Source organism: Corvus moneduloides, chromosome 6 (genome assembly GCF_009650955.1).
Source record: "Corvus moneduloides isolate bCorMon1 chromosome 6, bCorMon1.pri, whole genome shotgun sequence".
In the NCBI taxonomy this organism is placed as follows: domain Eukaryota; kingdom Metazoa; phylum Chordata; class Aves; order Passeriformes; family Corvidae; genus Corvus; species Corvus moneduloides.
The window spans coordinates 25555180-25571207 of record NC_045481.1 but is presented as its reverse complement, the minus strand read 5'-3'; the positions used below and the strand labels follow the sequence as shown (position 1 = coordinate 25571207).

The 16028-nt window shown below is 36.9% G+C and overlaps 1 protein-coding gene across 1 annotated transcript in view; it reads right to left on the bottom strand.

The window, feature by feature from the left end:
* RALGAPA1 (Ral GTPase activating protein catalytic subunit alpha 1) overlaps positions 1-16028 on the bottom strand; it is a 130942-nt gene that overhangs the window by 46012 nt on the left and 68902 nt on the right. The window contains 6 exon segments of the mRNA XM_032112672.1: positions 1531-1654; positions 2604-2675; positions 4111-4975; positions 12681-12864; positions 13606-13740; positions 15012-15080. Coding sequence (XP_031968563.1) covers positions 1531-1654; positions 2604-2675; positions 4111-4975; positions 12681-12864; positions 13606-13740; positions 15012-15080 — 1449 coding nt within the window.

Here is a 16028-nt window from a genome sequence, read left to right as displayed (position 1 = left end):
TAGTTACGTTTTTTTTCTAAAAGAGCTCAGACTTGCTGACTAGAATGGAAATCAACTGCAGTGCACTAGCATTCTATATTCTGCGGTCACAACAGAAGCTACTGGAAGGATGAGGTTAGAGGAAAGGAAAGGTTGTGCAAATAATATTTACTGCATTATTCCCTGACCATTTGAGTGCGGTCACTTACATGTGCTTTTTGTATTTTTTAAAATTCTCTGATACTACATCAACCTTGCCCTGAGCTCTGGAAAAACTCTGTGTAAGAGCCAGGTAATTTATTGCCTTCCATATATTTTTTTGAGAAATTTTCATTATGTGAATATGAAAAAAAATTCACATGAAACTAACTGATTAATTTGTAAGTAAGTTTGTAAGTCTTAGATATATGGAAAATAGTCTGACACTGAAGTAAGTAAGCATGTTTAATGTGCTGCTTCACCTTTAAAACAGTGACTACAGAAAGTTGTATTTCAGATGTGAATACATTTAATCTCTGCCCACATGGGATATATTCGGGTTTTTGATACTAAAGGATGCAGAATTTAATGTTAAGATGTTAAAATACTAGTTGTCTCATTATAGAATATTAATCCAAATTAGCAACTCTTTAACTAATAATGCCCAAGAGAATTAAACCACTAAAGAAGGATATTTGATGGTACTAATGTGGGGTTTTTTCTCCTGAATGTGGGAAATAAACATCTATGTTCATGAAAGTCAGCAGACTTGTAGCTATTTTCCTCTGTTCCTGTGGAAAAGTCAGAGTCATTATCCACACAGTTAATCTAATAGTGCCCTTTTATACCTAAGGAGTAAAGAAACACAAAGAACAAATAAGATAGACACTCATGTGGACACTCCTGATGAGCACAAGTCACAAGAGGAACAAAAAACCTGCAGCTTCTTATACACCCAACCAGGACCAGAAGCCATTCAGTGCCAAATTGAACTTTACAGTAGTAATTAATCCTGTGCATTGGAAAGAAAGATGAAAAAAAGGAAATCCTTGTAACAGTATCAAACAAGTGACTAAAGAGCTGCAGGCCCACACAGATAATGGGGTACATCACAATATTTCTGACTGCTGGAAGAGAAGTAGAGTGGAGTGTGTGAACTGATACATGCCTGCAGTGGAAGGCAGGAAGAAGAGAGTATGTCAGAAGCTGCTTGTCTGTACTTTTTGAAGTCCCAAATCTGAGCAAAGTTCAAACTTCAATGGACTTAACACTTTACAAGCTAACAGGGAAATCAAGATGCCTCCTAATCAGTCCATGAAAGCCAAGTACAGGACTGCACATTAAAGAATTATCTTTGCCTGCACAAACTTTCTTCAATTGTTAAAAGCTTAAATTTAAATGGCTAGTATTGCTAATGAAACTAAAACAGGAATTCTTCTCTGAATCTCATTTTTAAACCACTGTATTTCAGTGCTTGTGAGTAATGCTGAAGAGCCAAAGACTTATAATATATAAAGGGATCCGTAATTTTCTTTGTAAAAAAACCTAGGATAAAAACATTTTAATAAATACCTCCCAGCCAAGACCAGCTACAAAATCCTCATAGGCTTGACTTCCCCCAGTATTCGTAAGAATGGAGTGTTTATCTTCCTGTCCTTCAGCAACATAAAACACTGCAATCTTGTGTGTCTCTCGGCTGTAAAACAGAATGGTTATTGCATGACAGTGCCTTAACTAATATGAAATGAAAATATGCAAACAGTACACACAGAGCATGGCTTTCAAAGCATAGAAAATGCATAGTGGAATTACAGTACAACTATATGGCTTCTTTTTGGATGCCCTCTATATTTTCATATTCTCATTCTGTCTTTTCTAGTGTCCTCTTCTCTAGGGCCTTAAGTTTTGCTATACATGAGCAGCATTTACCCCTTTCACCACTTCTAAGATCCAGGATGGTGCTGGCTGTACCAATTGCTAATGGAATAGCTGGGCTTTTGACATGGGCAAAACCTGTCACATGGGCATTATACACACCGCACTGCCCATTAACAATGGCTTCTGAACACTGTGAAAATGCAACTTGTGCAACTGAATGAAGAATCTTTACATTTCTTTTAAAGATCATCATCATTTAAATGTCCTCTATTGACAGGTTGCTGTTAGACATTGGAACAAGTGGAGGTGGTTTCTCACACTTCTAAAACCTCCACGGGGTTTTGTTTCAACTTCTACAAAAACAAGTCAATTTTTAATTCTGTGCTACAATTCCCACTAGAGGTCTGTGTCTTCAAATACCGGGACCATTTGAAAAAGCCAAACAATCAACCAAAGCTTAAAACGTGGAGACTTTGATATATCAAAGTTTTAAAACAATTCAATGTTATGCATATAAAAATGCTCATAATTTTACGTTATTTTGAAATTTGTTTATCTCATAGTATTCTACATGCAGATTTCGACCCTACAAATAAAACCAATGCAACTTCAATATAACAGAAAATACTACAATACAATGCAAAATACATGAATAATTAAAAAAACTATTACAAAAGTCAGCTCAACTCTCACATCTATGCAATTAGTGCCATTTGAGTAAAAGCACACTTAAAACAAGTAAGTAGGCAGTCATTAAAAGAATTTACCATTGTCTTGAGTCCAAATTTCTGAGTTCTCGAAGTAACTTCTCATTTTTCTTCAGGAGATGAAAGCTCCTTCTAAACAGAGAAATTTGTAACTCTTTTATCACCTCTTCACTGATGGATACAGAACAGTACAAGAACAGTACAAGAACATATCCAGGTCCACTCAGGAACAGTCAACAAATGCTTCTGCCTTTTCAACAGTCCTTTGTTAATATTTAAAAATTAAGACATCTTTAAAAAAATATACAAGCAATTTTTCTTACTCCAGCAAATCTTCTATACTCATTACAGCCCTGAGTATAACTTCTGCTTCACTCCACTTTCTTCTGTCAACCTGTTGGATCTGACTAGGATCCATTTCTTCTCTGCAGAAGAACAGAACTCCCTTTGATGCATACATAAGCCTCACACTTTACTAGACCATAATATATATGCTTAGTGACAAAAGACACTCCCATTAATCTACTGTTGTAGGGAGTTGGTGCATTCAACATAGAACTTCTGCTATCCTGAACTGCACAGCAAAACTTAGCTCAGTGATCACCCAGCCAGTTTTAACAATTAAAGAAAAGACAAAACCAATATGTTAGAGCAAGAAAGACAGTTTTCATTTCTTTTCAACTGTGCTTAAGATGTTTCCCACAAAATGCTGTGGAATTAAGAGCAGTCCTGTCCAAAACCAGACTGCCTTGAGGAATGAAAGACGCAAATAAGAAGGGCTGTAACACCAACATTTTGTCTGATTCCAGTGATATCTCAGTGACACAGATTAGTTTTGTTTTACAGAATATCCATTTCCCTTCATAGTAGGAAAATATATCAATGATTCTAATATGGAATTTGACAGCAATGGCAAAAAAGTTCAGAAAGACCCATAAATGCTAGGATGCTAATATTTGTACATATCCACATGTATATGCAGACATGCACTTAACGACACCCACACAAAAATAATAATGTAAAGAGACATTATTTCTGTAATTGAACATGGCTTCTCTCCTGTTGTTCTAAACCATATTCAAACAATACTCAAGCACAGCCAGTGTTGAAATAAACACTAGAGGACACATCTTTCTCATTAGCTAACACACATGCAATGCTTTGAGGCTGCATGCAAGAATGCTTTTAGCAGACAAAGCAGCAGGACACTGTCCAGCGACACAATAGCTGAGAATAGGACACTTTCTGAGTATTATTCTGACATAGAAAGGTAACAATTTTTGCAGCAACATACATGGGAAGCAAAGAAAATACATCACTCCTTCAATTTGCCTTCAAACACTTTCTAAGGAAAGAATATGAATCACAATAAATGCAACATGTTCCTCCTTTCTGTCTCTCTAAACGACAGGCTGAAAAGCAGAAGAAAGCTGCTATTTTGCCCCTAGTTGCACATCCGCTCTCTTTTGTTAGCTGGCCTGGAATATTTTTGGCTTAACAAACTCTATGATCAAGGTAAGATAGAACAATTCCTTAAAAAAAGTTCTTAAAATATGAGTCGTTTTACCTTTTATCCCATGAATTCATTCCCAGGATACTGAGAAGTAATCTACAGTAGTAAAATGCTGACTGTGGCTTTTGTGAGGTTGGCTCATCCTGCTCCATAGCCCTCATATTTACATCATTGAAATGCTTTTCAACAAACTCTTTCTCTTCTGTGTGCTGTTTCAGAATTGCATTGATGACATCGTTCTCCTGCTTTTCTGAGATGCAGACTGGTTGAGGAGCAGGGATGTTGAGTGAAACACCAGTTCTCTGTAAGCATTCAGGGCTTGTAACACCTAAATACTGCAGTAGCTCATCAAGAGCATCTTCTTCATCCCTAATTGTATCCCATGTTGGTACAGTGTCTCTAAATTTCCTTTTAACTTGGAGTGTAATTCCATCTCTTGCTGATACATCCTCCACATGCTCAAAAGATGAAAGAGCATCTTCTGGTTTATCTTGCTGAGATAATGGAAGTGCAAAAGACGTTTGTTGTGAAGATCCACACAAAGATGATGGTCCGTACAAAATGGCCGAATCCCACGAGTATTTGCCAGACAGATCACGCACTATAATTCTAACATTTGAATTAGCAGACGCAAGTCCAGCAGACAGTCCTCCCCCAGGCATGTCGTCTTCTGCTTGGATTTGTATGCAAGACACCAGGGAAGTATTGTTTAATACAAAGAATTGGAGATTTGGGTTCTCAAAAAGTTCAGGAGAAAGCTCAGGACTTTCACTGTATGGATTGTCATTGTTTTCACACACTTGACTGGTCAGCATAGCAGGACCTCCACTCATAGGATAGTGGCCTAAGTGGTTGACTAGATGTGTTATCACAGTGCGAGCAGCAACAGAAATTAATCCTTGCTGCATGTGAGTTTTCACTGCAAGAGAAAGAGCACAGGTTTTAAACGAAGAGTTCAGAAAACAACACTGAGATTTATGTATTTCTTTTGGTCTCTTACTGAGTTTTAAACAGAGAATGAGCAGTGCAAGCTGAGGATACATGCAATTCAGTAAGGGAAAATATGTATTTTGATGATCGTTCTCTTGTATATAAATAGGATGAAAAATCCTGAAACAGTTAAAGAAGAATCTTCATTATTTTATAGCCAATCATACTTCCTTTGCTGTAGCTTTGTTATCAGCATTGTTCTTCTAAAATACACTATTTCTTATCTAGTGAAAATAAATCTTGAACTGCTGTTGAAGTAGAGATCATAACTGTGTTGCTAGATGTCCATTCCAACTGCACTGTATTTTTATATTTATACACATCATTACATTGACAAATACAAAGGAAGATAGATGCACAAAAGGCCTAATCCATCTTAATTTCCCTGGGGAGCATATAGCTGTAGGTTAGCTTGAGAATAGCACTGGATAATTTTAAAGTACAAAATCAAAAACCAGGCTGTCTATATTGAACACAATCTAACATTATCAAAATATTCAAAAAGGAAATCTCATGCCACAACTGCATTTTAAGAAGTTTCAGGTTAGAAAACCTTGGGAGGGAGAAAGAGGAGTTAGTTGTGCCCATCTTACGTGAAATTCATCCTGTGAGATGCACTGGTATTTCAGTATGGTTTTTGCCACCTCCTTCTTTGCTGCACACCTTTCACTTGCACATTATGTCATCTAAATTCACAAAAGATATTTCTAATGCTTATATCACATCCTGCTAACCCAGTACTATATTGTTATTGAATTATTTTTATCAAGTCCAGTCTACAGGATGTACATGAGCAGGACAAAGTGACTCTCTCAGGCAGAGAACTGTCAACTGGTTCAGGGGACCCACTGAAGAACCCATACCCAAAAATATTACACTACAGAATAAGACTGCTAGAAGAGGGAACAAAATCAAAATGACAGAGTACCTGTTTTCTGTATCCTCTCTCTTGTAACTGGGCAAGGATGCCCTGAGTTTGGGATTTACAAAGAGAAGATAAAATACTGTATTCCTCAGGGTTACATGACGTATTTTAAATTACATTAAACATTGAAAACTGCTGCAAATGCTTCCCATCTTCTTTCTCACTAAAAATCCATCAAACCAGAATGTTCTGAACAACGTTACTTTTTCATTCAGTATTTACTGAGAATATGCAACCTCTTGGACACAGAAGTAAGGTATAATGAAACCATCTCTCTTTATGTTGGATATTTATAACCTGCAAAACCTAATGTTTAATAAACAAATTTCTTTTTGCAGTTTCAGATGTCTTAATTGGCTTAACTGGAAAAATAAAGGCAAATTTGTGCCGTGTACTGACTACCATTATAGATCTTCAGTTTCTGAAGATGGATGCATTCAGCATCTGCAAAAATAAACAGGTAGTATATATTTGCCTTTTTTTTTCCCAAAAGGTTTGGGTACAGCATGTAAGAGATGTTTGGGATTCTGGCTATTGTCTTCCTTTAGGAAGCACTACATCCGAAAAGGGAAACATTTCATCCAGTTAATAGGTGGCAAAATCAACATAATATTTACACAATTCCAAAACTCATGTCAACTCAAGTATTTTAATAAATTAATGCCTTGACAACTAATGTAAGAAAATTAGAGATTATATTTTTATTGTCTATAGCCTTCTTGAAGTTTAAAATTAACAAATACAAAAACATTCAGTGATGCTGAATTAAGTGTCCAGATAATGGCAGCATACAAGGAAATTAAGTTATAGCGCCATCTGCTGAAATACAAGAAGGAGCTGGAAGCAGATTTTATACAAAACAAAGAGAAAATAAGCTGGGTGCTCAAAGAATCATTTATCAGCACATTATTGACTAGCACCTGGACAATGCAGGGGGTGGCCCATCTTTGTCAGAATATTTATACCAAGTATTTAGCACTTGCCACTGCACAGATAAATAAGGTAATACTTTTCTCAGGTTCTGAGGAGCAGAGACATACAAGCTTTCCAGATACCTGAAGTCCCACTCTATAAAGGTTAAATGTCCCCTGTTAAGTTCTGCTGAGAAACCCGAAGTAATAAGAAGGACCTTCTAGCATGTAAGTTATTACTATCACTGTTGTGTGGCAAACCCTAAAGACCTCAAACTTGACCATGGTTGTTTTGTGCCTCTGTGTGTGAATTTACTCCCTCAGGAGCCCAAGGGACATATGGAAAAGGTGACACAGTAGTACAAAGAGGGGAACATTAATTTAAATTTGGAAGATCCATTCTCTAATACAGCCTTTCCCTGAAAACTTTGCACTTGAATTAAAATCATAAATCTGTCATTGTTTCTTTTATAAAATGCAAACACTTGTCTGAGTCTTCACTCAGAATACAGTGATGTTGATCTAAAAATGACACAGAAAACTTAAAGTAGAAGTATCAAGAGAAGTATACTGAAAAGCAAACTACAAGATGCAACCTGTTACGTTGAAATAAAATAAAGCAATCTTGAAACATTTTTGCCACACAGAAAATCAGATTTTGGTGATGGTTTCCTCAGGAATTAAAAAAAAAAGAAAAAAAACAATCCCAAGACTAGTAATGCATTTTGAAATTATGAAAATTTTAAATTAATTTTGCAACTTAATTTATTCCTTGAAGCACATTTCCTCCATCAGGCATAACTGGACATTCAATATATTAAAATCTTAAAACATGAGTATCTAAACCATGCTCTTTGTTTCTGGAGGGCAAATGAAAATATGTAATAATGCAAGCCATCACAGCTTTACCACAAATTCTACAAACTAAGTCTATCATTACACATTAAGACAGTCCAGCTCACTGTTTGTTGACCTGTCTTTCTGAGAGAACACATCGCTGCTTTCTTTACAATGGTACTGTCTCTGGCTTGGGCAATGTAATTTAGACGTGTACATGATCATCTGGTTATTTACTAGAAGCATGTTACACTATTTATTTTTCTCAGTCTTGAAATTACCTCTTTTATGGAAAGGCTGAAGGTCCATCACTACTAATCTGTATCTGTGGCATGAATGAAGGATTCCTGAATTTCCTTCAGATGTGTTGTTAAATTTTAATTCAACTTTGGCTGAACAGTTTTAAACAACTATGGTTATGTAGTAGAAGTAAAAAAAAATGACTGAGAGTGGAGTTTAACTCTCCTCATCCTTTTAGCTGTCTAAAGAATGATGACCTGTACAGACTGATTAATCTCAAATTGGAGCAATGGGATGAATCGCTCTCTAAAAAATCTTTTTCCTTCATTACATTTAGAGAGAGCCTAAGAGTGCTCCTCTTAGCTTAGTTTCCTGTATTTTACATTAGTTTAAGCAAGTCTCATTCCTTTCTAATTTTAAACTTCAGCTATATAGACATGCAGGTACAGAGAACCCATCTCTAGAATATTCCCCACAAAACACAAACTGTGTTAATCTGGATGCACTACGTATAAAGTATTTTTTTAAAGTGTGCATTTTGTGTCCTTTCAGTAAAATGGCAAACAGCAAAGCCTTAACAGAAAAGTACTTTATATTTCTACTTTTTAAACAAAAGCTAAAACTAGCCATCAGGCAGGGAAAACTTTTTCATTAGAAATTGAAAAATATTAGAAAAAAATGATCAATCTATGCAAAAGAGTTTAAAATATGTTTGGAGAAATATGAGGAATGGGGGAAAAAAATCAATCAAATCAATAACTGATAGGCCACTGTATCTATGTAATGTTACTAGTACCTTCCAATCACAACTATCTCTAACATATTTGTGATCTACGAAGAACAGCTTTCCAAATGTTTTTGTCTATAATTGCAAAAAAATTCTCCTTCATATATGTTTACGCTCCTGAAATGAAATGGAAAAGTTCAGAAGTTAGCAGATAGTGGCACTATGCAGTCCAGGTTGGCTTGTGAAAATCTAAGCTGGCTAGTTAGGTGCAGTTAATTAGAACAGTGGGTTTGTGTGGCAAGGTTTTGGTAGTGTGGGGGTTACAGGGGTGGCTTCTCTGAGGAGCTGCTAGAAGCTTCCCCTGTGTCTGATGAAGACAATGTCAGCCAGCTCCAAGATGGACCTGCTGCTCACCAAGGCTGAGCTGATAAGTGGTGGAAGTAATGCCTCTGGAATAAGAGTTAAGAAGGAAAAAAATTATTGGGCAGAAGGAAATTGCAGCCAGAGAAGAGCAGAGTGAGAATATGTGAAAACAACAACTCCACAGACACCAAGGTCAGTGAAGGAGGGGCAGGAGGTGCCCCAGGCACCAGAGCAGAGATTCTCTGCAGCCTGTGGTACAGACCATGGTGAGACAGGATGTGCCCCTGCAGCCCATGGAGCTTCACAGTGGAACAGACATCCACCTGCAGCCCCTGGAGGACCCCATGCTGGAGCAGGTGGAGGCCCAAAGGAGGCTGTGATCCTGTGGAAAGCTCACACTGTACCAGGCTCCTGGCAGGAACTGTGGTGCTGTGGAGAGAGGAGCCCATGCTGGAGCTGGTTTGCTGGGAGGACTTGTGACCCAATGGGGGGGACCCATGCTAGAGCAGCCTGGGCCTACAGGACTGAGCCCCATGGAGGGGACCCAGAGTGGAGCAGTTCATGAAGAACGGCAGTCCGTGGGAAGGACTCATGTTGTAGAAATCTCCTGTGTGAGGGCCCCCATGCTGGAGCAGGGGAAGAGCATGAGGAGTCCTTCCCCTGTGGACAAAGGAGCAGCAGAGACAATGTGTGGTGCATTGACTGCAGTGCCCCAGTCCCCATCCACCTGCACCACTGGAGGCAAGGAGGAGGTGGAGATTCACAATGAAGTTAAACCTGGGAAGGAGGAAGGGGTAGGGGTATGGTGTTTTGAAGACTTGGTTTTATTTCTCATTATCCTATCCTGATTTGTTTGGTAATAAATTCAATTAATTTCCCCAAGTCAAATCTGTTTTGCCCATGATAGTGATTGGTGAGTGATCTCTTCCTGTCTTTATCTCAACCCAGGAGCCTTTTGTTATATTTTCTCTCCCCTGTGCAGATGAGGCAAATAACAGAGCGGCACTGGTGGGCAGCTGGCACCCAGCCAGGGTCAAACCACCACCGACAACACTTGTATGCCAGTACTATAGCTAGAGCAGGTTGTTGCCAACACTAGCTAGAGGAACAGTTAATCAGCCTTCACACAGACAAGCCTGGTAATTCTTTAGATGTATGAAAGCATCACAGACTTGCTGTCTGCATGTTCTGGTGGTGCAATAAAAGCTTCCTACTGCTGTCCTTACTGAGAGCTGCTAAAAGTTCATTCTGGTTTAAATGTAACAGTTTAATATGCTTAATCCCTAATTTCAAAATTATTCTTTGTATATCTCATACTAAAACCTACCACTTCCAAGCTACAGAGAGGAGAACAAAGACAATTTTACAGATAATCCTAAGTTAAGAGCTTCCATGTGAGAGACAGAACTTGGAAAGTTACTGAAAAACAGAAGCCAGTAATCATCTTTCTCAACACCTGTTCCCAGAGGATTTAAGGAATCTTTGCCCTGCTGTTCATTGAATGGCTTGCTCCAAACCTCCCAGTAGATCCTGTCCCCACTACAGAGCTGTGTCACTCTAAGTCCTGTATCTTTTTGGTCTCATACCACATTACGCTGTGGCTAAGTATCCACAAAGCTTGCGCTGGATCTGACCTTGAACAATGGGAAGCGTAACAGGGTAAATCAATTACATCTGTTAAAGCACCTTGTCTTAAGAATTCTGTCATTTCAGTACTTTCAGCTTTGCTTGTGACCTAAGGAAAGAGTCTTGCAATTCCTACCCTGTCTTTGTAGAACTTCTCTGATTTCCCTACAGCTCCTGCCCTGCTCATTTCCATTCCTTCAAAAAAGATACTATGATAGCCCTTTTACTCTACTGAAAGATGTTGACCCATTGGCATACTGTTCTGCTGGTAGCTTGTACTAATTGACCCTCTGTCTTGATAGAGACCCAGACTGGTCGTTATCCACTAGTTTTACTCCTCTCACTCCTCCAACAATGCCAGGGCGAACAGATGCTGTGCAATTGGTTAAGCACTGCCAATTTTATTCTCTGCCTGGCAATGGGGACTAGAAATGCTAAGGTTGCAGGACCAGGGTTGCATTATAATGCTGTAGTCTGCCAATTAAATTTCACAGTCTAACTTACAATTCCAGAGCCCTGAAACTTAATTTATCTGGAGAGATAAAAGGAACATCTGAAATTACTTTTATTAAGAAATTTAACAAGAAATCATAAAAGAAAAGATCATGGTTGGAAATGCAAAATGAAGATATTGATGCTAGGGCTTTGTGCAACCGTATTCATTTAAAGAGAAATCTATTCAGGGTTGTCTTTTCAGATTGTCAGATTAAAAAAGCCACACAGCATTTGCTTCTAACCCATAATTACAGATTATTATGGAATACAAAAGATGCCAGGCATAAAAAGCTACTACAATTCACTACACTGTAATAGAACATGCAGTGGAAGTAAATTTTGGCAAATGCTTTAAATATTAGCTTTACATAATACGTATAGGTGAGACTGTAATTAGGACAGAATGAATCCTCCGAAGCCTCTTTCATTCTGACCTTGCAGATGATTACTTTTTACTAATAAGGCCACAGCCATTTGACGAAAAGCCAACTATAGTACCTTGCTTCATTCTTCAGTAAATTTAATAATTACAGCTCCTCCTGCCAGTAGTTCTCAGATCAGACTTGTTCAATCCAATACTGAGCTTATTAGGGGACAGCTCTATGTTTAGAATTCTTTGGCCAAAAAAGTACTTGAGGATGATGAAGCATGCCTTAGACAAGGGCACAATGATTAGCCATTTTCTCTACATAAAAAACAGCACGTAGTCACTACAAACCACAGAATCACCTGCTGTTAGCACACAGCTGCTACAAAGAACTGCTGCATTTATCTGGTTCTTAATACCCTTAAAAAAGCCTAAATGGAACAACTTAATACAGAGGCAGAATAGCACTACACAAGAGTTCCTTGTATCTTAATCTCATATTTTTCAATTTTCTTCCCTAGGTAGCCATTTGATATTTGCTAGATACACTGCATAATACATGACAGTCCTCTGTAGCTGAGATTCTTGATTCTTTATTTTTATTTTTGAGTTGTGAAGAAAACGTTAATTCCCAGCTCTCCTAAGGTTCTAACCAGACGAGAGAAAATTTCTCTCTTTTTAGACAAATCTGTGGTTTTAAGTAGCGTAAAAAGAGATCAACAACAGATTATGATAGCCTAAAAAAAATCACAGAAAGCATTCAATATTGCAATGTCAAACAGGAACAAAAATCCAAAATACTCCTATTTTGAAAAAAAAAAGCAAAATTAAGAAAAAATCAAATTAATTTACTGAAAGTAAAATGAAAAGCAACATTTATCCATGTTGCAGTACTTAACACTTCTGGTGATACACAGAGCACGGAAGAATCCATATCATATTGATCTTGGTGTTGTTCAGAACATACTTATTTCAGTTAATCAAATGGTAATAGCTCAAAATTACGTTTGCTCATTCCATACTAATGGTTCTTACCTAGTGTCTACATGTAGCCAAAAACCTGTGCTTTAGACCAACACTTCAATACTGAAAACCAAGATAAAATCTTTTTGAAAGAAAATGTGCTTAGGCAATTAGACAAACCTTCAGTGACTGGCTGAAGTTTAGAAGACCTCTCCGAGTCTGGAGAATGCAGTGGTTCTGGTTCCTTTAAGCTTTCTAAATGCATAAAAGGATCATAATCCATACATGCCAGATCAGAAAGGCTTAGAGGAAAATATTTAGGGTTGCTAAAACACTGAGACCCATAGACACATCCATGTAGAACCTAGAACAAAACCAGAATTTCATTACATTAACTACTGAAATTTATACTTGATAGTTTTACAAGAAATGAAGTTTATTTTTCTTTACATTTTAAAAATTGATTTGTTAGAAGGAACATGACAAAACGTTGGAAAATTTTAGATGTTTAATGTTTACAGAAACGAACTCTGGTCTGCAAAGAAAATTATTAAAACAGAGTCTACACCAAAGTGGAATTTAACAATAAAGAAACAAAACTTACAAAAAATCATTACGCTACCTTTATTTTTAGATCTCCTATCTTCTTTAATTACATATGCTAGGTCTAAGCTGCAAGAGGTTTTAATCCCCTTCCCTTGCAAAAAAAGATAAAAACCCCTATCTTTCTTCTGTGTTCCTAAAGACACTAATTATAACTTATTGCTTTTTGCTTTGCTTGTTGCTAAATGAAATTGCTTGATATATAAAAGTTACATCCTTTTGTATTACATGTATAGCTAGTCTTCTACAATACAAGCATTTGCAATCCATGACATACAAAAAAAGGGCTTGGTTAACCATCCAAAACGTAAAACAAAATCTACTATTCCAAATACACCAAAGGTCAAGCTGTTACAGTGAAACATGCAAGAACTGAGCCAGCACTCCATATTTCAGGAGCAGAATGGAGGTCAGCTTACAGAAAACTTTTGCCTTCATTTCCATGAAAACTGACTATCTCCATACACAGAAATTCTTAATAAGTGAGTAAAGAAACATGTACCTTATATATACAATTAAGAACAGATCTTTCAGTCTTATCATTTTCTGCTCCTGTAGTGTGAAGAGGCTGCAGCAGAGTCTTTAATGGCAAGGCCATTATCCAGTCCAATAAGCACAGAAGTAAAGAAACCACCAACTGGAAAAAACACTTTCCATTACAAATCAATTAAGCCAGCACCTGCTACTTCATATTTATCACTTTATTTTATTTCTCTGTTTTGCTTTCTTTTTTCAATTCAGTAAAGTCAACTTTCTGCAGTAATGGCAGGTCTCACTTGTTAACCACTGTATCTTCAAAACCTATGGCATCACTGAAAACTTAGGCTACTGAGGTATTTAACAAAGGTCATCCATTCAACAGTTTCTCATCAGGGTAAGACTGTGAGCAGATACTATACTTAGGAGGATACCCAGAGTTTTCAAAATCGATTGTAGAGTGTTGTTTTTAAAATGACAGATAACACAGGTCCAAATAAGGCTGATGCGCCATTCTGTACATAAATTTCACTGTAAAGTGAATCAAGGATTACACAAAATGGAACTCTTTAATCTGTATTTAGTCCTTTATAAATAACACAGAATGTTTTATACAACATATCAAGAAAGTTATGCAGCACCAGGTATCATCTGAAAGAAATCCAACTGCTTTCTGTATTGTAGGGTATTCAGCTAGCAAAAGAATCAACTCCCTCTCGGGATGTCTTGAAAGACTCTAGAACTGAATTAGATTAAGACACACATCCACACCAAATTATTAATAACTTATTGACCAAATAATTATTTTTGATTTTTAAAACTCAGCTGTGAAGAGAAGATGATTCAGATAAATAGCGGCAAGATTCTCTAAAATATTTCTCAAGTTAAATAGATGTCTTTAAAAAGAAATCCATTTACCTAATTTACTCATTTCACATAATGCACGACAAGTTTGTCTCTCAAAAGTATAATAAACCTAACGAAGGGAATTGAAGGGCACTTTTTATTTTTAACCAATTTTTAAGAAACCCATTAGGACTACATTTGTCAAAATAGCAAAGACAATTTTTCACATGATATTTGATGTCCAATGATCCACAGTAGTTCATGGGGAAATGTGGTCAATTATGGAAAGCATCCTCAAGTGAAAAAGTGGCTAGCTTGGCATATGAGTGTAGTCTACAACAGCCCATGACTTCTTGCAAACAGAAACAGGAGATGAAACAGAGCTCTGAAGGCCAAAATGAGCAACAGATGATCTCCAGCTCCTTGTGGGAAAGGTAGCCCAGAATGATGGAGCTGTCAGCAACAAACTGCACCAAAGTGCCCAAATTTAAATGATCCAATGAGCCCCAGAGCAAAGCTAATTCATAAGAGACACAGCTTTCAGGAGGCAAAAATAGAAATTTCATAGAAATGAAAAATACTTACCCTCTTGTCCTGCTCATAAGAGGAAGCTTCTGTACTGGGTAGCAGATGTGTAATAGTTGCTATCAGAATCTGGGGAAATATACCATATTTCTTTTAAAACGTAACCTAAATATTTAAGTTTAAAATAATTTTTAAGCAGGTAAATCTGACATAATACTAGCTTCTCGGTTAAATTCCATTACAATTATTTTGAGACAAGTTACAGTATTCCTTCACAATTTTTTTAAAAATAAAAACACTTTTAATTGAGTTTTGCAAAATACATAGAAGGACTATGTTCTCTTTGACTGACGCAGGTGCCTGAAGGACAGTGAAATTACACAGCTGTCCCAAATATTCAGGCATGAAGAGAACATGACTCAACACACTTGTAGGATGCGGGAAGAAATCTGATACTGGTTTGCGTAGGGTGCTATCTGAGCTACATTATTTCTTAGAACTACTAATATATACTATATACTATACTACTTGTATATACCCTATCTCTACTTGATCAAAAATATGACTGCAGAGGAGCACAGAAATGCTTGCTGTATCTCTTAAGAATCTTTTACATGAAAAGAACCTGGGAGACTTGTGTCTTTTCTCTGTGGTTCAGACTCAGAGAGGTTCAGACTCAGAGTCTACCTCCTGTTATGGGTAGCGTATTCAAAATATTATTTTTGCTTTATACTAAAACTCTTTCATGGATATGCAAAATACAACTGCAGATCCATATTTTAGGCAATAATTTTTCTCTCTGAACATAAATAAATATGTCTGAAGGTATCTAATATTAAAAAAAAAAATTGTACTTTATTGGCAACATTCTCATGACATTTTTTCTCTGAGAAAAAGCAGGCATGATATAGACACATTACATGTCAATTACTGGAGTGAGGAAGTTAAGTGTGCTGCAATTCCCTACCGCTAGTGTTAAGTAAGACTGTTTATACTAATTCAATGTTTTGCAAAACATGATTCTCAATATACAGGTGTTTAGAGTAATACATTGTATTATTTCATTTAAAATAATTG